The sequence below is a fragment of the Cavia porcellus genome, unplaced genomic scaffold (assembly GCF_034190915.1).
Source record: "Cavia porcellus strain 051 isolate PalLab524CR breed Dunkin Hartley unplaced genomic scaffold, mCavPor4.1 scaffold_8, whole genome shotgun sequence".
Taxonomy (NCBI): Eukaryota; Metazoa; Chordata; class Mammalia; order Rodentia; family Caviidae; genus Cavia; species Cavia porcellus.
The window spans coordinates 82,811,502-82,836,600 of record NW_026947491.1 but is presented as its reverse complement, the minus strand read 5'-3'; the positions used below and the strand labels follow the sequence as shown (position 1 = coordinate 82,836,600).

At 42.9% G+C, this 25,099-nt stretch overlaps 1 protein-coding gene across 4 annotated transcripts in view; it reads right to left on the bottom strand.

Annotated features, from left to right (window-relative positions):
• Plekhg7 (pleckstrin homology and RhoGEF domain containing G7) overlaps nucleotides 1-25,099 on the bottom strand; it is a 49,732-nt gene that overhangs the window by 19,850 nt on the left and 4,783 nt on the right. For 3 of the 4 annotated variants that reach the window (XM_063255295.1, XM_023567691.2, XM_063255294.1), the window contains 8 exons: nucleotides 24,888-24,910; nucleotides 16,447-16,574; nucleotides 13,708-13,748; nucleotides 9,430-9,528; nucleotides 8,407-8,550; nucleotides 3,753-3,848; nucleotides 3,095-3,196; nucleotides 579-692 (listed from right to left, as the gene is read on the bottom strand). In XM_063255295.1, the coding sequence (XP_063111365.1) occupies nucleotides 579-692; nucleotides 3,095-3,196; nucleotides 3,753-3,848; nucleotides 8,407-8,550; nucleotides 9,430-9,528; nucleotides 13,708-13,748; nucleotides 16,447-16,574; nucleotides 24,888-24,910 (747 nt within the window). The remainder of the gene's footprint in view (nucleotides 1-578; nucleotides 693-3,094; nucleotides 3,197-3,752; nucleotides 3,849-8,406; nucleotides 8,551-9,429; nucleotides 9,529-13,707; nucleotides 13,749-16,446; nucleotides 16,575-24,887; nucleotides 24,911-25,099) is intronic. The other variant, XM_023567692.2, reaches the window with a different exon arrangement.

Here is a 25,099-nt window from a genome sequence, read left to right as displayed (position 1 = left end):
GTGATGATAAGGCCTCTCCTCCCCTCCCTGAAAGAGGAAGAGGCCCAAAACTGAGAAAGTAAAAATTTCTTACCAGGAGAGATGTATGCTCCGTTGAGCACAAACAATAATCAAAAGTAACGAGGCAAAATGAAAACCCCCCCAAGTGGCAACCGGCCCACAGCCCAGCAATGAGACCCACCAACCAATCAAAAGAAGACACATCTGTCTGACCCCCTTCCCTCCACCGACTCCTCTTACAACCCATAAAAAATGCTTCTTCTGCTCCACCGGCACCTTGCTCCGGTCCACTGGGTAAAGTGCCACTTCTGCTTCCTTTAAAAACCCATTGTGTCCACCCCACAGTGTGTGTTCCTGGAGTGGGATTCGGCTGCTTTACCATAGAAGATGTGCACCAATCAAAATTCCCGACTGCAGTGGAAGGTGTGTATATGAGAAAATTCAATGTTATAGTTAAAAATGCATTATCAGTCATTACTTTTCTTCTTCCAATTTCATTTGGGCCTAAGAATTCTCAGTATCTGTTGCACCCAAAGAGTGTTAGGAAAACTACAAAAGAGAATAAACTGGTACTTTACTTTTAAGTAAATGCCAAAGTCCTCTCTCTGCCTCAGGGTCTCCAGATAAAACAGAGCAGCAGAGTAGTTCAGGCAGTACATCTGGTGGCTCTGGCAGAGGCTTCCACGGAAATACTGCAGAGAGACAAACGGACAGAAGTTAGGGGAAGCAGAGAGCCCTGACTGCCTTCCTCTTTCCCTTCATGTTCATCACTGAAAGAAAAATGGAGGAGCCACCGTGACCATGCAGGAGCTATGGTGGTGGCTGTAAACAGGTAATCTTGATTGTTCTGCCTGCTTACAAATATAGGACTGTTCCAAATTCAGTGAAGAGTTCTGTGTTTGGTGGCGTGCCTTTTCTTTAGTAGTCTTCCCCAATCTACATTCCTTTCTTCAGTATTCTTATTGAAGTTGTCATGATGACTACACATTTGGAAGTTGCCTCAAATTCCTTTTAAAATAAGACCACTTGTCATTTTTTCTGTATATATTAATACATTTAATGATCAAATGGCACATTGTACAACATGCTCCCAATTCAGTGAAATTTTTTGAGGGGGAAGGGTGGTTGTTCTGTCCTCCCCAACAGCACTTCTAGCTCAGTAGTGGCAGACACTTTCTTTAGGATCCCAGTGTCTACCATGTTACTAAGCCCTGTACCCACAAGTCTATCGACTTATTGGTTAATCGAATGTCATAGGTCCCATGAAGGAATTTCCAGTTGTATCATGATGAGATAGAATCAGAGGAGGAAGCACACTTACTGGAATATTAGAGTAACAGTGAGCAGAGGAAGCAGAGCCAGCCTAAAAGGCCACTAAAGGATAAGACAGTAAAGAAATCAGATGTAACACAAACCTAGAAAAATATGTTATTATAGGACCTCTGAGAACACTGAATTTTTGGCTTCCTGAAGAAGTAATTTGAAAGAAGATGATACGAGTTTATTTTGGAGGGTGTGAGTTGAAAGCTGGGCAGAGAGGAGAACTTAAAGGTGGAAAGAGCTTGCTCCCTCAGAGCCCTGCAGTGCCTGAGACACGCCATCCCTAGGGGCCCACTGCTGAGAGGCCAGAGCCGAGTAACTGATGGTCTGGTTTAGAAATCTATTTCCAGCACCCATGAGCTGTCGGACCTCTGCCACATCATGTGACCTCTCCAAGCCTCAGTTGCATTTGCTGGGACGTCCACACACAGCTCGTGTGTGACTGTGGGAGATCCCATTCTTTGAGCGGGTGGCACTGCGGTGGCCTGTTTGCTGTTCCTGTGTCTCCCCTTCCTGCAGAAAGTTACATGTCCCCCTCCTCTGCAGGTCAGCTTGGCCAGGTAACTTCTGTTAATCGCTGAAATGGGAATGAACACTGTGGAAGTTGAAGTGCTGGGCTTTGCTTCTCTGGGCCTCTGCTTTTATGGTCTGGGTGGTGGACTTCTCCTGTACAATACTCAACCCTGAATTTAAGTATTTTCTGAGATTTTAGCAATTTCCCAAACGTTACATTCTTTTTCTTGTTTTCCAAAGCTTTTAAAGTTTATACATGTTTGTAAAGTTCACTAAGGGACTTCTCAGCTTCCCACCCAATTCCATGCTAAGTTTTGCATGAAGCTTCTGCTTCTTCATAACGCACTTGGGGAACATTGTCCAGGGACACCTTTCCTGCCAGTGACTCCTCGCCTTCCGCTCAGCCTGGGAGCTCTTGTTTGTTGTGTGTTTATAGGATCTATGTTCTTTTTTTCCCTGCGGTATTCTTCTCAATTTCATTATTATGAATATTATATTCATATATGAATTAATATTATTAATAATGAGCCAATCATTAGTCTCATTATTGTATTAATCCCTTAATTTCAACTTAATTTCAATAAGTTGAAAATCCCTCAATGGCAGGGTCTTGTCTGATTTTGTCCATTGAAATGCTCAATAAATATCAATCTAGGCTTTTTAAAAATGTAGTATAAAAATTCAACTCTTGCTAAATGAGACTAGACAGAGATTGAATTGAAAAAGTTAAAAAAAAAAAAGGTAGAGGAGGACATCCAAATATCTACTCAAGAGAAAAGTAGCATTTATCAAACCAGGGCTTTAGATTTTCCACTTTTCATTTAATGAACAGAAATATTATCAAAGGCACAGGTGGATTTGAAAGTGTATTTTGCCCCTTTGTGAGAGACGACACCTTTCTTTAAAACAACTGAACCATGTAATTAGTGAATGCTGAGCGATTGCCATGAATATTGCTTTAAATTGAACTCATTTGAAAAACAGGCTTGGAAATGGCTTTTCCATGCATGCAGATTTCTGTGCTGACAGTCTACAGGAGATGTGACAGTGGGAAAACAGAATCTGCAAGTTAGCTTTCAAAATGTTGACTGGTGAAAAGGAAGGTTCCTGGGTGGGAGGGTGGAGGTAGAAATTTCCTGGGAGAAACCACAAAGACAGTAACAACAACAACAACAACTAGGAAATCAAGTAGCTATCAAGGAGCATCTTGGGGGAAGGTGGATTCAAAGCATGAAGCTGAGCTCCGCCAGAAGGGTTTTACCTTTGTGAGCACAGAAATAAAATCCATCAGTGGCGAGGACTCAGATGTGTCTACATAGCCCTTGATGATGCTGAAAAGACTGTTCACGAAGCCAAGGCTTGTCTAGGACCAGAGAGAAAGAGAGAAGGAGTGGGTACACACTCATGGCCAGGGAAGAAACATTTGATGGCCTCAAATGCCAGTCTTACAGACACTTCCCACTTCAAAGTATCTGCTAGCAAAATTCAAAGATTATTTCCCTCCACTCTCCAGTATGTATTTTGCATAATACTTTCATAAACAAATTATGTTACCTTTCTTCCTTCCTTTTGAGAACAAAGATAAGCTTATTTATAATATACGTAAAAAAAAGAACATTCATTTAAAAATAAGCATTTATGAAGACAGTTCTGGGGAATACATCTTCCTTAAATACCCATGGAAAATTAAAAATGAGGGTTAGCTAATATCTGTAATATCCTGGGAAGATATCAATAGGTGCTCAGGTGCTCTCCTTATAAACCTGAACTCCTGATCATAAGGTAACGTCAGACACAGCATGGAGCAAGTTATATCCTATACTCCAATATGGACACAGTCTCAGGTAACACCCAGCATCAGTTTTCATGATCCTCAAATTTTGAAACACGATTGCCAGGATCTTCCTATTTTAGCTCACCTGAGTTAGCTCCTCCAAGTTGGCAAAGAGTCTCCATAAATCTACATCCAGAAGATACTCGTGAATTTGCAGATATTTTAGTGTATTCATAAAAATCTTTAAAAAAATAAACACACATTATTTTTTGTTTTTAAGTTCTGAAGCACGCCCTGTGCAAAGACATTAGACATAAACTTCCTGGGTATAACTTTACAAAATAATGTAGCAGTCAGTACAAATCTGACATTTAAGTTTCACAGAACACACTGGAAATGTGCTCGTTAGCACAAAGGTGTTGTTATGTGAGTCCTAGCAGCATTCCTGCTGAAATTAATTTGTCCAAATGGGCATTCTGGGCTTCATGGGGCTGGGGAGACCCCAAAGATTCTCTCTTAGCCAAGAGCACCAGCTTGACAGCAAAAACATCCTCATGCTATGTTCTCATTTATTTCTCCCTCTGCAAAAACCCAAATGGCCTTGACTTTCAGGGAGTTAAAAGTAGAAATTAGTGAGTTAACATCTCATAACTGATAATAAGATTCCATTCAGATAAAGGTGTTAAATATCAGTGAAAACACTGAGGGAGTCTTGGTTATTATTCCTTGATCTGATGCTTTCACACATCAGGGGAACTACTACAAAGCAAGTCAAGAAAGAACTGCAATTTATACAAACAACCTGCTCCTCATTTCTATAAACTGAAGAGACAGTAATGAATTGAAAAGCAAATACTTTGTATATGTAGTGGCACCTCAGTTCACAAACGTAATTTGTTCCATGATTCCGGGGAAGATGACATAGTCATGTTTGTCATCCAGTGTATAGTTTCTCACATAGAGTTTTTTGCAAACAGTCATTCATGAACCAAAGTACTACTGTATAAGATAGAAGCATTTGAAGGGACTAAGGAACCAACTATTCCAAGGATTTTAGGTGGACTTTAGACCACCGACCTCCAACTCCCACTCCTACATTATTTAATTGGTGCCATGAATGGCGCTGAAACATGAATCAGTGTCTTCAGGGGGCCTTGTTTAAAGCAAGGCTTGCTGGGTCTGACTCCAGAGTTTGTGATTCCACAAGCTGGCTCAACCTGTGCAGCCACTGAGGTCCTGAGAGGGGGCAATGGGAGATAAACTACACACATATTAAAAGGAAAGCTGGGACCAGGCGGGACCTGACCTTTCTGATGGAGAGGCAGCAACAACCCAGCACGGTCTGATCTTGTACACAGCAAAAAGGTGGGAAGCATGTGAAGGGCCAAAAGCGCAAGGTCTCGGTGTTTTGCTGAGAACACTGAAAGCAAAACAGTCTCAGAGCTCTCTGTGGGAAGCAGAGAGGAGCACCAAGGTCAGGTGCCTGCTGGACTGGCTTTGCTTTAGTCCCAACGACTTGTTCACAGGGTTCACCTCTGGTGCTGCATCATCTCAGGGTTGCTCTAGCCCCACATATGTGATCACTCCCAGTCAGTCTGGGAGGGAGCCTTTCAGGTTGTGCATAGTGGCTCCAGGTTGGCTGGTCTGAAGCTATGTGTTGAGTATCACTGACTTAGAGCTTCCCAAATCTACACAGTCTTGGGCATCTGAGAATCTGTCATTCAAATCCAACCATTTGAAGTAGTTAATTGTAAAGAAAACCAGAACTCATTGTAACAGCTCACCTGGGACAATTTAAGAGAAATATTCTTTTCCCTGTGAAATTCATGGCTATGTAGAAATTCTTTGCTTATGTTTTTAAAAAAATTACTGAGTCTACATATATATTTATTTTACTATGTGACTTATGAGTTTTGGATTCACAAGCAACTTTGGGAGACTCCTATTGCTTGTGCCGTGGAAGGTGCATATGTTATTAAATACTCTAGGGGTGTGTGGGGAGTGGCTGAAGCTGGAGATCAAACACACATGTGGGGCTAAAGCAAGACCATCTCTGAGAACACAGAGAGCCCAAAGCCAGCCACATAAACAAGCTGTTGCAGTTCACAGAAGGCAAGGTGCCCAAGCCAGCTAGGCAAACAGGTTGCTAGGCAGAAGGGTTGAAATTGACGTCCTCCTTGAGTGTATAACTAAACATGCTGCAGTGGTGAGCTGTTCCTTTTCTCCCATCAGGAGAGAGGGCTCTACTCGAGCTCAGCTTTCATCTCTTTATTTTCCCATCCTCTCACCTTCTGACCTCCCACCCAGGGAACATCCAGAGCTGTGCAGGCACACAGCAGGAGTATGAGGGAATAAATTCAATTTGGGCTGTTCGGAAACAGAAAATGTTAGTTTGAAAAACCGAGGCAGCTCACAGTGGGCGGAGAGTTCAGTGACCATTTTGGGGGATGAGGGAGACAGTACAGCTCAGTGCTCCGGGGGGCTCATTCATTCGTGAACACCAGCTTCAGGACTCTTACATCCTAACCACAGCCTGGCTTCTCCCTCAGTATCTCCGCCTCCCTGGGTAGCATCTGTCTCATGGGTCAAGGGGATTTTGCCCCAGGGCTGTGCCTTGCTGGCCTTAAGCCAGTTGCTGTTCTTCCCTCAGCGAGCTGGAGTATGTGGTCCAGAGGAACTAAGCTACTTTGCTAAGTAAGATCTTCTTTTCTCTGTTGTGTCTCTGTCTTCCCTCTCCTTTCTCTCTATGAGGTTAAGAGCAGTAGCCACCTGGTTGCAAGATGAGGCTAATGCACAGAAGCCAGGGATGAAACACAGAAAGAAATTTTCTCCTTGAGTTTGAGCCCCTTGATGAAATCACATGAGTTCTCCCCACCACTGGACTTTCGGGTCACATGGGCCCCATGAAGTCCTGTATTATTTAAGTTAGTTTTCTGTTATAAGAAATCAGTTGGGATGTTCTTATAAGCATCCTAACTGATAGAGACTTTCAATTTTTTCATAGGCTGTCTCCATGCTCTAACTTTAGCTAAGCAAGGTACTTAGTACCTAGTGTCAGACAATAAATCCTACAGCAAGTAACACTTGCATGACATTCAATAGAGAGCAAAGAAAATTTATTTGATCATCACAATGATTAAAGAAGATAGCCAGAGATGGTATTATCATTCCCCTTCTTATGGTTTAGTACAGGGATTGTCAAGCTACAGCCTGTGGGCTGTGTATCTTCACAGCTACCTATTTTTATAACTTATGTTATATGGTGACAAAGTAATGCACGTCCCTTTATGGATTATCTATGGCTGTTTTGTACTACAATGGTAGAGTTGAGTAACTGCAACAAAGACATACAGTCTACAAAGCCTAAACTATTTACTATCCACATTGCAGTGGCTTGGCTGTGTCCTATCAAGATGCATGAGTTAGGAACTCAGTTCCCAAAGCAACAGGGTTAAAGGGTGGGTAGAGGGAGTGCCTCCTGGGAGACGATGAGGCCATGAGTGGGTTCATGATCTTAAAACGAGGCTTGTTATAACATGTCACTCTTTTGGGGACCTCTTTTGCATATGATGCCTTCCATAGCCTTACGATGCAACAGGAAGGTTCTCACCTGTGAGAAAAGCTTGTTGAAATTAGCTACTAATTTCACCTTCTCTTGAACTTCTCAGCCTTCGGAACCATGAAGCAAATCTCTTTTCTTTACAAAGTCTGGGGTATTGCCTTACTGCAATACAAAACAGACTAAAACATGGACCCTAGCAGGAAATGTTGGCCAACCCCTTGTCTGTTTAGGATATGGCAGACGACTTTGTAAAAGCCACAAACAAGTCAGTGGCAGATCTAGGGCTTGGAGCCAGGTCTTCCCGAACAATGAATTTTAGCTGTGAATATCTTGGATACAAAAGGACCTTGTGATCATAATGTTTTGAATGAAATAAATCAGACACATAAGCTTAATATCATATGGCTTCTTTAAAGAACCAAATAAAGGATAGATAATAGGAAATAAAGAGATAGATCTTTCTTAAATTGGAAGGGGACCAAGAAATGCAAGGAAGGAAGGGGAATGAAAAGAGACTTAAGATACTTTGTGTACATGAATCAACTCCCTCTGATGAGTATAATCACTACATATTGCAAACATATACTAATCAAAATACAAATTAAAATTAAAAAACAAAAGGGTTTTGGGCAATTTTAGGAACACATGGCAATGTTGTCCTGCATTCTAAGAAGGAAGCTGCTGCCTTCCTTCCCTTGCACTGTGGTTACTGTATAAGGAATTCTCTAAAGAATCAAGGGGCAGAGCCCTATGAATATGGAGGGCGTCACTAATCTACCCCTGTGCGATCAGAAGGTAATGCATTAAGTAAGCGTGGCAGCCCCAGAAACTTGAGGCCGCTGTTACTAAGCATTCACCTGGCTTTGTTGATGAGGGACCAAGAAGTCCAGCAGGGGAAGTGGCCAAGATGGAATGGGCTGCCATGAGGGTGGCCCTGATGTAGGAGCTTAGAAATACAGGCGAGAGGGAGACAGAAGAGGTTTGGACAGCAGACATGAAGCAGAGGAGCTCATCAGGACTGTAAGATCTCATTTAGTCCTGGGAGGCTATGTTTAAGAAAAAGAATGAAGAGACAAATAATAGCAAGAAACCACAAAATAGGTAATAAATGAAAATTTCTTCAAGATCCTCTTAAAGGAGAGAAAGATTCTTTTCTGACTTGGAAGAGAAAAAGAAGTCCTTAAAGAACTAAATTGCTATTTTTTTCATGCTGCATAAAAATGAAAACCAGCATTACCATTTTAAGAACTAATAAATGGTCCAAGAAATAAGTGCATTCACTCGTGAAAAGTTCCCACACAGCCTCTTGCTGCTTTCTCGAGTCTAATTGATCAGTGGGGACTTTCTGATGTGTTTCCATGACTTCATTCCAGGTCTTATCCTGCACACGAGGAGAAAAGAGAGCACAAAACATTTCCACTTCAGTGGCTTGACCTATCTACTGTTTGCTTTGGCTCACAGCCTGGCAGGAATCCCGGGCTCCCTGTTGGCGTCACCCCTCCCCACAGTTGCCCAAACCACCGCCCTTGTGGCTCAGGAATGCCAGCTCCTCCGGGTGCAAAGCATGAGAGTTTAAAATCAATAGAAACTCAAACCCATGTTACAGGGAATCATGCTTGACAATCATGTGGGTCTTTTTAATCTATCTTCGGGCTGAAGGAACTTTACATCTAGAACAGGAAAGTCTGATACCAGGGTCCTGTGTCAAAAGCTTGTTGAAATTAATTACTAATATATCACAATACCCTCAGACATTATTTTATCCAAAATGACTTCCTTTTTAGGTAAGGAAATCGAGGGCTGGTGAATATACTCATTTGTCCCGTAACCATGAGGACGTGGTCTGAGATACACACCACTGGCTGATTTCATAGTTGTGTGACCAACATGGTGGGAACTTACACAAACTATAATTACGATGTCACCTGGCCGTATCGTTTTAAGAGATCACCATCAGTGTGGATTGTTAGGGGTGTGAATGTCACTGTGTGCTCTTGACGGTATTAATATGTTTAGAGGGCTTTGTGACCTACAACACACACTCACAGTCATCACCTCATTTCACATATGGTGGCTTTTCCAGGGCCCCGTGTCCTGCCCAGCCCTGGCAGAGATCTTTCCCTGCACCTGGCTGTGATTATGAAGTAGACAGTAATAGGGCAATTTAAAATAAGGACCCATAGGGACAAATAAGCAAAACAAGAAGCACAGGAAAGCTCTCTTCCACCGTGAATAGATCACCTAGTAAACTATGTGGTACCTTCAGGCTGCAGAAGTCATAGTCCCGGAAGTCTGCAATCTTCACTGAAGACAGGCAGTTTTCCAGATCGGTTATGTACTTGTGTTTGTCTTTGCCCTGCTTAAAGATGGTTAAGAAATGGCATGAGTTCTTTAGAGACACAGTTGTAGCAGCATCTTCTGTGGATTCTCTGACGTGCATAAAAAAGAGACCAAACCACTAACAGACTCAACCACTATGCCACAAGCTGTTCCAAGACCATTCCACATTACAGTCCCACCCCCGGGACCAGAGCATGGCAGAAACAGAGGATCATGGGGGTGTTCTAGCCCAAACCTCTCATCTTACTAAAAGCAGATAGACAAGCAAGCCCAAGGCACAGACTGGACATAGAGCAAATAGATGGACTCCACCTCTAGTATCCACCCTGAGAAGCAGTTACCTCCTCAGCAGCTTTAACTTTTCCAAACTGTGGATCCCAGAACATTAACACAAGAAAATGACTCAATGACTAGTTCAACCTCTGAGCAGCTGACTAAGTAAAACCCACAGTGCTAATGAGACTTGCCCAACATAGCAATTCTCTGCTAAAAAGTGCCAGAATATTCCAGAAATTCTAGCTTTTTTATGGAACCATCCATTTATTTCCATTATAGTCTTTATTCTTAATAACATGGGTTTTAAAAATTGTATGACATGTTATACAGTTATTACAGGATATTGAGAAACAAACAAAAATAGCAAAAATGAAAGCCACTCCTAATCCTGAACCTCAGGCAACCCATTGCAAACATTTCTCTAATCATATTTGTAATTCATTTTTAAATGCTATCACATTGATATATCCTCCTGTGACTAGCTTTCTAAATGTAACGTATTGTGAGCAGTTTGGGGTGGATTCATTAGTGTTCTACTGCATGTCCTGAAAACACCCATTTGGAGTTCAAGTTAACAAAGATACCAGGAACAAGCTATCCTGTAACAATGGGTCAGGCTTCCTAAAGGTCACCTTGGCTGCATCTCAGTGGAACGTTTATCACAAATGACCTTTCAGCTTGCTCTGTTGCATGAGGGAGGGTGATGCTGGTGAGAATCCACAGGGTTTGGGGCAAGTTAACCAGTATTTTGTTAATGAGCAGAAGAAGGAGCAGACTGTGCGATCCTGGGGCAGGACCCCAGTGAGCCCCAGTGAGACCCTTTCTGGGCTTCCCAATGTGCCAGTCCCTGGTTGCTTGTGGCACAGACAGAGGCGACCTTTCATAGACTCTTAGCCTCCACAGTAGTAAAGGAATCTTGGAGCCGGCTGGAGACCTCCTACGGTAACTGGGACATATGCCTTTTGTGGATGTCTGAAACCATAGTGACTGCGTGTTGTGGCAATAAAAACCCAGAAGCCACTTTGAAAAGCCACAAGCCAGGACAAAGGAAGGGGAGTTGGAATGGTGGGAAGGTGGCTGCCAGTACCATCCTCTGGAGGGCGCTCCGGTGGCTTTCCCCAGATTGAACCTGCCTGCTGGTTTGCCAGGGGTCACATTAACTCCTCAGAGGACAGATGCATTAGGACCCTGTTGCTTCCACTGTGGTGCCATTGATCAGAAAAGGCAATGAGAGTATTTGAAGGGAACCTGCGAGTGTATGGGAGGGAATGAGGAAAAGTGAGGAGCCATGGCTGGTTCCATTAAGGAGGAGGCAAGTGCGATGGCACTGCAGGGGGAACTGGTGACTCGCACTGCAGTGAAGCTGCAGGCTCTGGCTATGTAGACGTAATTTGGATCAGGTGACAAAGCTATGCTACTGAATAGGTGACAGGAGATGAGATCTTCTGGGGTTCTGATGTCGGAAAGGAGGGAGGAATATCCGGTCTGGTTATGGGGACAGTGGAGTGGCACAAGGTCTGGGCTAGTGCAGACTGACTCGCAGCCAGACTGCCAGAGACTGCTGGGGACAAATCCCTGTCCACTGTTGCTCATAAGCCATGTGATTGCAGGTAAATGATTCTGCGTCTCTGAACCCATTTCCCTGTAGGTTAAATGGGGTTAATGTGACCTTGTTAGAGGGCAAGAATTTGTTCATCAGTGTGTAAGTCATCACATACAAAGGAGGACACATGTAAACACTGTAAACAGAGATGGTGCCCAGTACTGTGGCCATACACACGTGCGTACACACACACACACACACACACACACACACACACACACACTCATGCACAGAACCTTTGTTACTAATATTGCTCATTTGCAAGAAAGGAAAGGCAAGGAAGACACAAAAAGGAAAAATCTATAGTAGATTGGGAAAATACAACTTAGAAGTGAATTAAAAATATGAATTACTTTATAAGTAATTACTTTATAAGTAAGGCTAAGAAGGTAAGGAAAGTAAATGTATCCCTTTTAAAGGAACCAGATACCACATCCCTAAGAAAATGGGGCTTAAAGAAATGGATTTTCCTTCCTTTTGCTCTGAACATTTGCTGAAAATGTTTTGTCATTTACTAGAGTCAACCCTCTGTATCCAGATTTCAACTCATGGATTCAACCTACAACAGATCAAATATAGTCAAAAATAATTATGTCTCTGCTGAACATCAACAAATTTTTTTCCTTGTCATTTTTCCCTAAACAGTACAGTAGGAAAACCATTTACGCAGGTGCTGACATGGTGCTCTGTATTATGACTAGCACGATGATAAGGAGGATGCATCTACTCTGCGCACATCATTTTCTATAAGGCTCTGGAATGTTCTTCCCTTGTGTGTTTCCACCACAAAAGAGCAAGTTGGTTGTTTGTGGGGAAAAAATAGACTGCTACTGACAACTTGTAAGCTGTTCCTCCCCTGGCTACTCCCGTTGGCTACTCCTCCCTTGGCTAAGTCCTTCGCCTTGCCTGCTAAATCCTTCCCTTTGCAGCTCTACAGCTCCCCACCCCTGGAGGAGCTTACGGGAGAGAGTCGGGGAAGAAAGACCGCCACCAGGGTTCTCAGGCAAGACTAGTGCAGGATCAAACCTTCTGAGGAGGAAGGTGCCCAGGAGGGGCTGCCCCATCTGAGGCCCCCCAGTGCAAAATCATGGTAGGTCTCTGAATGCCTGATGGGCAACAGACCTTGTGGCGATGTTACCATGTTACTAACAACTAATGATTCAGAGTTCATATTGTTTAGATTGTGTTCCACACCAACTTTTTACTTTTGAAAAAATATGTGAAAGTCAGTCCTATGCGTAGCTATGAGAATCAGTAGTTTTATCAAACCCCAATTTAAAAAACACTAGCAGTATTACTGCTAATATAATTGAATGTTTCCCAGGGCCAAGGTCTGGGGGAAGCTTCATATGTACTACGATGTAGTCATCACAACTTCCTGTGAGGCTGCCATGATGATTTCTCACCCTCGACAGGAAAAATTCTGGACTTGATGGAGTGGATTCATCTGGCCAAGGTCATGAAGCAGAAGCCAAGCAGCTAGGGTTGGAACCTTGCAGGACTTTTAATTTAGCTACTCAAATTTTTGAGATATCTCTGTCCATAGAGCCATTACAATTGTCAGTGAACTGATTGAAGAGGCCATGGGGGCCAGATTTTGAGACCCAGGGACAATAGCTTCCCACAGGGCTCTGCTGCCCCTGCTGGCCACAGTGTGGAGGAATCATAATTGTCCTGCTGGGAGAACAGGAATCAGTTCTTCTAGGAAATGGGAGTGCAGAGCCGACTGTGACTGTGAACATTCCCTCCTCTGCATTTAGCAAGCCCACAGAAAAGGCTCGGTTCAGGATAGACCACCCTAGTCCTAGATAGCAAAGACTCGAGGACCCCTGCTTTAGATTCAATACTCTTCAATAATTGATGGAACCGAGAATGAATTTTAAAAACCTACCAGAACTAATCCAACTGACTTTCCCAGAAGTGGATGCGTATTTGTAGAATCTCTTTCTGTAACATCTCATTAATTTTTCAACATCCCTAATATACATGGCATTGCCTGCAATTTGGAACGCACACTTGTTCAAGTTTTCCTCCATGTGTGAGCTGCTCAGTGAGCTTCAGTAAGTTATAAACGCATAACTTTGTTAGAATTGCTTTGTTTGTTTTGCAGAACTCACTAGCCACTGGCAATTAGCTGTTTTGCTACATCAAATGGCACCATTTGGCACGTTCCGTAGTCAATACTATGTGATGATGTCGCTTATACTTCACGTGGTATCTGAAAAGATGAAGCTGAATGAAGAGGCTCTTCAGCTACGTCTTACTTTCTTAGCCATAGAAGTCCTAATTACGAGAAAAATTGCAATGTGTAACACTTACCACTCCTTTCTTGGAGAAAGGCCATCTTGGTTTTTTGGATTCTGGTGGGTGAAACAAAATATAATGCTACTTAGTGCTATGGTTTAGGTCTAGGTGTCCCCCCAAAGCCTCATGTGGTCATGGCGAGTGGGCCTTTTGAAGGCAGCTGAGTCCAGCATTTGTGATTGACTCATTGTTTGAGTTGGGATTGGTGGTGTGACCTGCCCACAGGCAGGTAGCTGGTGTACAATACAAGGAAGGAAGGAGGCGTGCTTTACCCTTTTGCACACTTTGCTCTGGTCGCTTCTCATACCTGCTACAGCCACCATGAGCATGAACATTTGCCTCTGAGCCATGTCACTGTGCTTGGAGCCTACTGAATATGGATTGAAATCTCCAAAAACTGAGAGCTACATAAACTTTCCCTTCCTTCATTTTGGGTGTCAGGTATTTTGTCTTAGCCATGAAAGAAAAGTAATCAAGACCCTAAGAGTAACTGGTGATAGATCATTGCAGTGATTTATGAAGTCTCCTTTTCTGCAAATAAGCCAAGCAATAACCGCCCCTCCCCCACTTTAATGCACAGAATGAGTATATTTTTGCAGATGAGTGAATGGCACCAGGTGGTAACCTGAAGGCTGTGTATCTTCTGCTGCCTGAAGGTGATCCTGTTCTGTTTCTCTATGGGGGTAGTAGTAGCCTTCTTTTCCTCACTTCCTGGAGAAAAATCTATAAATAACAATGATGTTGAGTAATCTGCTTAAGACAGAGTCAAATCACTTTGGGATGAAAGGACTGGTTCCTTATTTTTGCTTTGTTCTACCGTAAACTATCCCTCACATGCAATGTCAGCAGAGTGACCACACTTAGACTTGGAGCTTGTATCAACCCAGTCCAGATTTGGTTCACAGACTCCTGAAATAAGGGGCCACAACATGTGTTCACTGCTACTGTACTGCTTAGACCTCAGGAGCTGCTTTGAGTTGAGAAGGAAGTCATTACTCAGTCATACCTAGTAATAAAGAGATTAAATTCTTTTTTAAATTATGTATTTTTTATGTTACAAAAAAAAAAAAAAAAAAAAAAAGCTCTTAGGTTATATGGGAAACTCTGGCCACTCACTGTATAAATCGATGTCCTGGAAGTCTCTGTCTGTCACATTTCCTGAGACTGTCTGTAATGCTTCAATCAGACAGAAGTAATTACTTGGGCAGCACTGAATGCAAAGAATGTGTTTAAGGACTTTTTCTACTGCAGTCTGGGACCCATCCTAATCAGCCTAAGTGGTTATCCTGTTGTTTGCTTTGACCACATTATTGAGTTTTATAAAGGGGAACTCTCCCTGCGGGACCAATCACATTCGCCACCCTTAGCCATCAAATGATCAGTAGTAAATTATCACATCTAATCAAACTTGTCTTGTCCTTGGCAAGTTTCTTCCTCCTGTTTTTCTTACTTTGAGGACAATTTTGGAGCCTGGAGAATGCTCTACAAGTATTCTGAAGAAGATTTAAATGAGTCTTTATAAAATCGACAGCCATTCATTATCTGTTTTAAATATGTTTGCTAAATCAAAATCTCTATTTCAACAATATCTGCAGGAGTCTCATACACACAGAAAAGAGCAGACACATCACTGCATTGGGACCATCAGACCTCTGTTCTAAATGCCTTGAGAAGAAGGCACAGAGGGCTCAGTGGTGTCTACCATGATGCTACGTGCCCAGCTCAAAAGCCAGCTGGTATAATGTAGAAATGTCACCCTGCAGTATGACCTTATTCTCAGAACAGCACTTATTAAACTTCAGCTGGCATCAATCACCTCAAAGGGCTTGTTATAAAATTGGCTAGAAGACACCCCCCTACACCTACACTAGGTTTACCCTGAGCTTGTAACTAGCTCTGATTTCTGTGAGGGATGGATTCAGGCTGGGGAGATGGACGGCGTGCTATTAGTCAAGAATTAAGATTGCACACCTCTGAGACAAGTGGCTGACACTAGATCGTTTTTTCCTTGGCCTCACTTGGCACACAGGTGGATAGGAAATGGGCTTGATGGTTTTTTCAGGTGTCCGAAGTTTTTAAAGGTGCCCTAAACATGGGTCTTACCGAATTTCTGAATAAGGATTCTTTTATAAAATGGACCCCACCAAGAACAATCGGTTTAAAAACCAACAATATGGATAATATTTGTGTTTTCGTTTGGGTCTCAAAATCTTCAATTCAGCTACCCTCAGCATGAAAGCTCGTGAACACCAACACTGCCCTTTTTCAGTGGAGAGCCCAGCCTGGGGTTACTTCTCCGACAGACACTCATGTCCCCCCTCAGCCTCCTCCACATGTTGCCGTCTTGGCTGAAGGCATCAGTGTGAGACTGCAGACCAGGAGTGTGTGAAAGATGAGACACACAATGATTATAGAAAAGCTGCCCACCAGCCAGCAAAGGCACTCTGATCAAAACAGTGACCATCATGGAGCACCTATGCAAGGTCCTGGGCCTGGGATAAATACTTTTACAAGGGATCATTCAGGCGATACCCATTCCTTATCCATCTCTGTAAACGGAAAGCCACTGAGGTTGGTAAGTAGTCAGCTGGCTCAGATGATTCATGCCTTGTGCCTGTTCCAATTGCTAAGGCATTGGTCCTAACACATCAGTGTGGCGGTCGCTTAGTCATTAAATATCTGGAGAATTGCTCTTGCTTATGACTAGTGATGACCATAGCAGACATATAATGAACATAGGCCAAATGAACGGACCTGAATTCAGCAGCAGAAGTGGATGACACAGGTAATCAGCAGCTCCATCGGACACCAGGAGGTCCCCGGGGAACACCTCTAGTCCAGGTAAGTTCAACACCACGGAACTCCGCCTGTGCTCATAGAATCTGTGCTCATGAGGAAAGGAGAGAGGTCAGAGTAGGGGTTTAGCAGGTCCTCCTCCTTCCCTGGGTCCCACGGACGTGGCTGCTAACTGCCTGCACCTCTTGTCTGTACCAGTACAATCACCTCTTAATTTAATTCTTCACCTTCAGCTCTATCTGCTCAATCTCATCTTGTACAAGGAAGAGCACTAAGTTATTCAAAATTTAAGTCTGACCTTGCTTTCCTGGTGCTTAAGACACTTCAGTGGCTCTTCATCCTCAGCAAGATCAATATACTCATGCCTGCTGTGGTCTAGCCTTATTGGTCTTCCTGATAGTTTTTACTTTGCAGTTTATTCTCCAGAAGTCGGGATTGGATTGCAGTTCTCTGCACAAAGCAGTGCTTTGCATGTAGTTTCCCTAACTGGCGATACTTTGCCCCTTCCTAGCCCTGCCAGCCTACTCTCCTACTTGTCCATGAGACCCAGGCCCCTGGGCATCTATCTTAAGTAGCTTCAAAAGAAATACAAGGAGAAAAGTAAAACTGGGTTCAGTTGCATTCAGTTCTCTGTCCTGTGTGCTTTTATCATGTTTTACCTTTCCTTTCTCTGGTTCTTTCAATCTGTTGTTAACTGACGAACATGAATGAATGAAATAGTTCTCTGATATTATCCTCCTTTCCGGAAAGTGATTGATTTTATAAGCCTTATTTCCTCTAGGATCCTAAACTCCTAGCTTCTGATCTAAATCTCCATTTAGTGGGCACTCAGCAAACATTTGTGAAGTAAATGGAACCCTAACCAAACCTACACAAGCTTTGAGTGATCACCACCATTCCCTGACAAGCTCTCCTGCAGAATGTGTGCTCCAGCAGTAGTGAGCTGCATGCTGTTCTGTAACCGCTCTGCACGTCACACTTCCGTGCCCTGGTTCAGGTAGATCCCATCTGCCTCCTCTGCTCTGCTTAGTCTGCTGGGCACATTGATTTATCACTAAAGTCCAGCCTAGATGTTCTTTTCTGATCCATTAATGAAAGGTTAACCCTTTTTCCTCTCCTCATCTCCCTTACCTCTTCTCTTATAATGACTTCATTCAAGGTACCTCTTGGGTCTTGTATATTACAGGATCTAATCACTTAGCACAGAATCTAACATAGTGCAGGTATTCATAAATTTGTTGAATGAATAGACATGTTGATCTATAGAATAAAATACTGATGGTCCCCAAGTGAATTGATTCTACATTTTGGATCACAAATGAATAGTTATATGCATACAAAAAAACAGAATACAACTTGGTCCACCCGCCTTTCCTCTCTTGCACTATAGGTGGTTAAATTATCAGACCCATTGCTGCCTTGTCTGGGATGGCTTCCAACATAAGGTATCCATTTGGGATGACACGGTCGGGACTGGAGTTGCCTTTGCACGTATGGAGAGGAGAGAAGACACCCCGATTGCACGAAGGCTGAGCCATGACCTTGACTTTTGTCCTTGATGGTCAAAATCTAGTGATGGTCATTATGGGGAGGTAGGAATGCCCCCAGGAGGGCATAAAAGGATCTCTGTGGGCATGAAATGTTTTTATTCATCAAAAAGCAGCACGGGTTAATAAAGTTATGAAGAATCACAGTTGTAACCCTATAGACACCCACGAAAGCAATGAGAAACAGTATCTATACCCAGTAACATGAAGAGAAAGGGACTGGAACAGAAAATATAGCCTTACAGCATCATGCCTGCAGCAATTGGATTTCTGGGCACTCTGAAAAGCACCCGGGTCTGCCTCGTGGAGTTGATCAAACACTGGACTAGCAATACTAACCCAAATAGTTGTAATGAGCTCTCTGTGCCTTTGACTTTAGGTGTCCTAGGTGTGTGTGTGTGTGTGTGTGTGTGTGTGTGTGTGTGTGTGTTGATTCCATGTTGGTGTTTTGTGTATGCTGTTCTAAATATTAGGGTTGCTTCTTCTAAAATGTGGCATGTGTGCTGGATCACATGTTCAGTTCTGGGTTGATCATGCACTGAAAGTGACCACAATGAATTCATGATGGACAACGATAAGGTGGTGTCTGCATGGAGTGAAAAAGGGCAGGAAATAGCATGTTCACATATCTGATGCCCTTATAAGGAAATAAGCACATAATAAGTGCAAAACATTTGGAGTGTTGCTGGCAGCCAGTGTTGCTGTGTCAGTAGAGTGACCATAGAACTATACGGTCCTTCATTTGTTTGGAAAAACAAATATTTTTCAGAAATGCATTCACTTTTTTTTTCTTTGCTTGATCCTTGGTTATTAACATTTTGCATTAGGACAAATTTCTGGACCCAGGAGGTACCCACACTTTGCAGCCCGCCGGAGCCCACTCCCTTGCCCTGGCCTACCCCCAGCCCCTCTCAGAAACCACAATACAAGCCACACATACACTAACCCTGAGGTGCGAGGCCCCAAGCCGGTCAAATCCGAAGGGACTGGTCCCATGGTTGCTAGGATAACTCTGTCTCCCTTCTGGTACCAGAATGGCTCTGTATTCCATCCTGTGCTGCAGACTGGCAGAACCATTGTGTGGGCTGGGTCAGCAACAATTCAGAGAATCTGGGGAATTCCCCTCCCTCCCCAGGGGGCCCTGCACCCATGACTCAACACTTAGCAATGAGGCTGCTCCTATGTGTTGGTGTTGGAGGAGGAGTCACGGGCTGTTGGAAATGTGTCCCCCAGTGGACACCAAATGCACAGGTTTCGTAAACTATAGATTGGCCTTGGTGAATCTTAATCTAATTTAAAATTAGCTGACCTTCTTCACTGGGCTCTGAGTTTTCTGCCATATGCTGTTAAGCATCTTTCATACATTATCACCACTGTAGAAAGTGGAAATTCCTACTCTGTTTAGATCAAAGGACGCTGAGGCTTCAAAAGATGAGTGAGGAGGTCTTCTAAGGGCCTGTTGGTTTAGTGAGTGTCAGAAAGACAATTCAGAATTCAATAGGCGGGTCTGACTCTAGAAAGATTTGTGAACAGGAGAAAGCAAAAGGTACTTACTGGCCATCACTGCAAGGTACAATGTTGGTTCTAAATCACTGTTTCTTCTCCAAATTGGAGTCTACTTTATTAAAAGGGAGGTATGATGAGTTGAAAGGCTGCCCCCCAAAAGGTAATGCTCACATCTAATCCCTGGAGTTTTATTTGTAAAACTGTCCTTAGGGGATGTAATGAGATTAAGGACCAGGAGGAGAAGAGGTTCAGGGATGGAGGTCTTGAGAAGAGATAGCTGGAGCAGAGACTTAGAGAAGACAGAAGGCCACGTGAAGACAGAGAGACAGACTGAGGTGACACAGCCACAAACCATGTGATGCCTGGATGAAGAAGCTAGGAAGGCCCTCCCTAGACCCCTCAGAGATGTGGCTCAGCAATTAATTATGGTAGCCACAGGGAGCTAATCCTGAGGTCATTCTACGGAGTGGCAAAGGGACTAGATTCCCACCTGTGACCTTCATCACCAGGGGCCTTGGCATTTTGCCTCCTTGGATTCCTGTTTCCCTAGGTGGCAAATGAGTGTGATGGGTGAGACCTTTTCCATCCCTGCGAATGCAGGATCCTGATGGAGGACCACTCTCGTTTCCTCCTTCAGTGGCCAGGGGGTGGTATGGGGGTTATGTGGTGATAGCTTACTTGGCACAAATACTTGACGATGAATAACTCCCCCTTTATTTATTTATTTAGGTCTTTTTGAGACAAGGTCTCACTATGCAGATCAAGGCCACTACAAGGCCTCGAGCTCACTTTGTAACTCAGACTGGTCTCCAACTTGTAAGGATCCTCTTGGCTCAGAAGTGGGCCACCACACCCGGCTTGAGTTTCCCCTTTAGAAATATGACTCATAGACCATTTGCATCTTGAAAGACTTTTTGGCTATAGCTGATTTAAACTGTGAACCACTGACCTTAAATTACCAGGTATATTTTTTAAGGGACAACAGTGAAAACTATTAGTGAATATAGGAGGTCAGTAGCAACTTCCCTGAGGTGACACGTGGTCTTAATGGAATAAAAATGACATCAAGTCCACCATAATCTGGAAATTTGTCTTCCTTCAGCTGTAGATGTTGCCCAATATTTTTTCCCCAACTTATTCCTCGGAAACTGTAATTCTCGACTGAGAGTGAAAGCTCATAGAATGTGGCCTTTTCTAGCAGACACTTGTCAGCAACTGGGTGACCAGGAAAAGTAGGCATTCTATTTTAAGACTCAGGTTGTAACTTATGCAAGCAATATAGTGCACTTTTAAATGTTTGCTTTTAATGATGAGTTGATTACTTAGGGGGAACGAATTAAGAATCAATAACAAGCTTTTAAAAATGTTCTTGTTAGTAACAGAGAAATGACAACTTTAATATCAATCATGAAACTATAGCTTTTTTGGTTAACTTTGGAATATATCTTTGTCTCGGGAGTCTCAGAAGATTGAGAGCAACATACTTCTGTGTGATTGGCTATCATTTCTAGTCCAGCTTCTGACCATAATGTTCCATTTGATGGAAACCTAGCAGAAAAGGTGAGGAGCTCCTTCCCTGTTACAGCCTGGAACCTCACACCTGGTGGCTACTGGATATGCAAACCGGTGGGACCTGCGTGCCTCCTGCACCCGTTGGAATTCAGCGGGTCTCACCCATGTGTGCAAATACCTTGTGCTGCGACTTATTGGACTTTGAAGATACTTGTGTCCAAAGCACAGAGCTCCACCCTCTTTCTAGGTTACTATGTCTTTTGGACAGGAGTCAAAATATTACTTAACGGGGTTCCACAACAGTGAATCTCCACAGATCCCAGGTATATTCAAGAGATAAGCATCAGACAGTAAGAAAGATAAAAGCTGGAAGGTGACACATAAGTATCTCGAGGAGAAAATATTTTTTACAAAAGGGGCAGGAGTTGTGCAAATCAGAGTTTTTCCTACAAGACGTGTCTCAACTTAGCCAACCAAACTATTTTTCTTTGTTTTGTGTGTGTGATACTGGGGATTGAATCCAGACTTTTTGCACTAAGATCCATCCACTGTCTTTTTTAATTTTGAGATAGTATTTCACTAAGTTGCCCAGGCTGGGCTCAGACTTCTGTCCTCCTGAGTGCTAGTATAACCAGAGTATAACCAGAGTGCGTGCACCACCATGTCTGGTTCATTTTTGTTGTTTGTTCTTTAGACATTCATTGATCACCTAATATGTGCCAGACACTGTGCTAGACAGTGGAAATTCCTTAATGAACATGCACACACTGATGAAAACTTCAGCTTCCCTCCAACTTTTACTCTATTCCTCCAGCTGTGCCCGCTCCAGCTGGGTTCTCAGAGGCTGTAGCTTTCTCTTTGGAGTAATTAGGGCTATGTCTATCAGTTTCGACTTAATACTTTCCCAGTAAGTTTTTAAAAACTTTGTAGAGAATCTTCTCCCTTTCTAGTATTTTCTGGAGTTTTTATCCAGTGCTTAGTACATCACAGGTTTTAAGTAAAAACCCATGGAAGGCAGAAAATTGTATTCAGCTTAATGTTGGGACATAATCAGATGAGTTTCCTGGAATCAAGCATTTAACTCTGAGTATCTTAGAAATCACTGACTGCATAGGGGAAGTGCTGAATCAGTGAATGGATGTTTGAATAGTATCTCTAAAAAAAAAATAATAGATACTATTTGCACTTCACGGCTTAAACAGTACAGAAGATTAATGAGATGAATGCTATTTGTATCTTCACTTCTTGGATGAAAACACACATTTCTAGCCATTCAGGGAATTGCCTGAGACCATAATTGCCAGGAAGTGGACACTGAATTCAAACCCAGCTGTTTGGCTCCAGCAGGTTTTATGTCCATGCTGTGCTGCCCACAAATGGTCACCTGGGTGGATCTGACTTCCTGGGAGGTTTCATTGATATTTTTATTTGGTTTCTTTCTTAAAAGAGACTCTTAGATACATTGTCATTTGGTTTTCACCCTAATGCTGCCTCACTTGCTAATTTGGATATAGTTAATGTTCTTCCTATTTCCTTTTGAGAACTAAAGGTTAGTATGTATATTTCCCTTCTTAGCTTCCCAGTTGAACTGCCAGGGAAGGAAGCAGCTTTCTGGGAAAGTAGTTTTAGTATGCGCTGGGAAGACCTTACTACCCATAAAATCTCTCTCACTTACTTTCTGATGCTTAAAATCCAGCAACACAGCTTTTCTGCTTGGCCACTAGCCTTCTCCTTGTGCAAAATGCAAATGCACCGGGCACGGTTAGAGGACATTGTAGTCTAAGCATTCTGCCAGGTCTGTATCTTTCTTTGTCCATCCATCTTTTGCATCAATAAATATTTTTTGAAGTAGAGTCTAGATAGGTTTCTAGAGCTGGAGTTTCAAAGGTAAATAAGTAACCTCTGTCCTTGGGAAGGTTTTGATTCTAGGAGCAGATGAATGAATGAAAAAGAACACAATGTACTATTTTACATATGGTGGGGCCTCACAAGGTGCAGGGAAACCCAAAAGATAGAACAGTAGGGCTCTACTTCAAAAGAACAGAGTACACATTGCTGAGGTCGAAAGTCCTTCACACTTTACTAATAATGCATTGTAAAGATTGTTCTTCCCCAAGGGCATATTTTAGCGTAGAGGAGAGGAACATTTGGAGTACAGTTCGTGCACATACTATAGAGGGAGAGGGAATGACAGCAGGACAAAGGGTTCTTCCCCCACCTCTCACCAGGTTAAAGAATAGACGCGTTGCTCACCTTAGCTGTGTGATCATTCTTTTCAATGTCCTTCCCTTCACCTCACAACCAGACCCAGGTGACTGTCCCTCCTGAATGCACATTATGCTGATATGTCGCTTTTTAACTCCACCACCTTCATCACAGCCTAACCTGCCAACCCTACTGCCATCTGAAGCCCATGGCATTCATCGGACCCTATTCATCCACTCAGTGCCTTCATGATGCGTGCTACTAGAGAAAGGAAAAGAAATCCTAAAAATCCTATTCAACCTGCATGATCTGACTCTAATCAATAACATCATCTCTCAGCTACTCTGTTGCTCTTTGTCTAACACATCTTCTTACACACCTATTTTAGAGTTTCATTCCACCCCACACCTATGGAAGTTTGGTTCCAGTAGTTCCACACTCTACCAAGCTTGTGTCCCCATCGTTTGCCACATAAAAATGCTCCCAAACTGTTGTTGACACATAATTCCCTGACCCTGAGTTCTACTATGTGGCTTGCTTTTATTTATAAAACTCAGGACCAGACACAGAACCCAGGCTCCAGGTGATCACTCATGTGTTCACCTGTGCTTTTGAATCTTGGTTCTTCTGAGGCACTGGGCAGCCTTTTGGCCCCAGGAAAACCATAAAGGAGACGGTGAGAACTACCCAGCTGAGCCCTAGCTTGAGTTAGTGTGAGGGAACACACAGTCTTATAAAAAGCAATAGCTGGTTGCTACTTCAAGAGCTTGGGAATGTTTGTTATACAGCAATATCTAACTGATACAAAATAATTTGCATTTTCTGATGGCTCTGCAATATTCTCTACCTTTGTTCATACATTTAAGTGAAGCAGAGTTAAAATCAACAAGACTGCATGAGCAGATATCACCATATTATTGCAAAGAGCAAACTGTGGCTTGAGGATCGAGTTCCACTAATAAAGAGTGACCATTTTCCTAGGATTCTTCTGTGAATATTCAAATGAAATTAGGGCTTTCTCAACAATCCTACAAATCAGATGGATGCAACTGGACAAGGATTTTTCCGTTTATGCCATAGAAACACTTCCTTCCTAGGAGACAAGGCAAATCTGCTGTCTCAGCTAGAGGGCTGTGCAGAAAGAGCTGGTTTCCAACATGGCACAATCCACTAATTGCTAGATAAGGGCACAGGCTACCATGAAAGACATTTTAAAGGTCAGGCGTAATTCCAATAGGACATCTTGTTCCTTTTATCATTGCCCTTTGAATTTCTGTTTGAAAAGCTATTGAAGTGTTCTAGCCTACCCATTATCTTTATCAGACAAAACTTATTACTAAATGGATGTTAATCAGGCCACAGGACCAAAGCATTGACAATTCAGAATGAAAACCATAAAAGCAGTTGACTGTTGTTGCCTGTCCCCAAAGGCCTGGCAAAGTGCTGTGCTCTGAAAGGAGACACCTGAAATGACTCTCACACCCATGAGAGGGAAGAGTGACTTGGGTGCTGTTGAACAAATAGTACCGATTAATACTCCATCAGATGTGCTTTATCAGAACACAAATAAAGGTGTAAATGGTCAATGTATGTCATCAAATCGGAGATTATCTGTGCATACAAACATACCTGGAGCCATGTGATTCTTCTCCCTGAAATAAAATTTAAAAATATTTGTTTTAGTCTTGCTCAAAGCCACCACAATTATAAAGCAGGTATTTTGAAAGTGGGAACAATGAACTCTTCTATCTAAAATGTTCTAGACTTTTTTCTGAATAAAGGGAAACCCACAGTTAAGTGAGACCCCCATTTTCCTTCCCCCAAATGGTGAATTTCCTTTA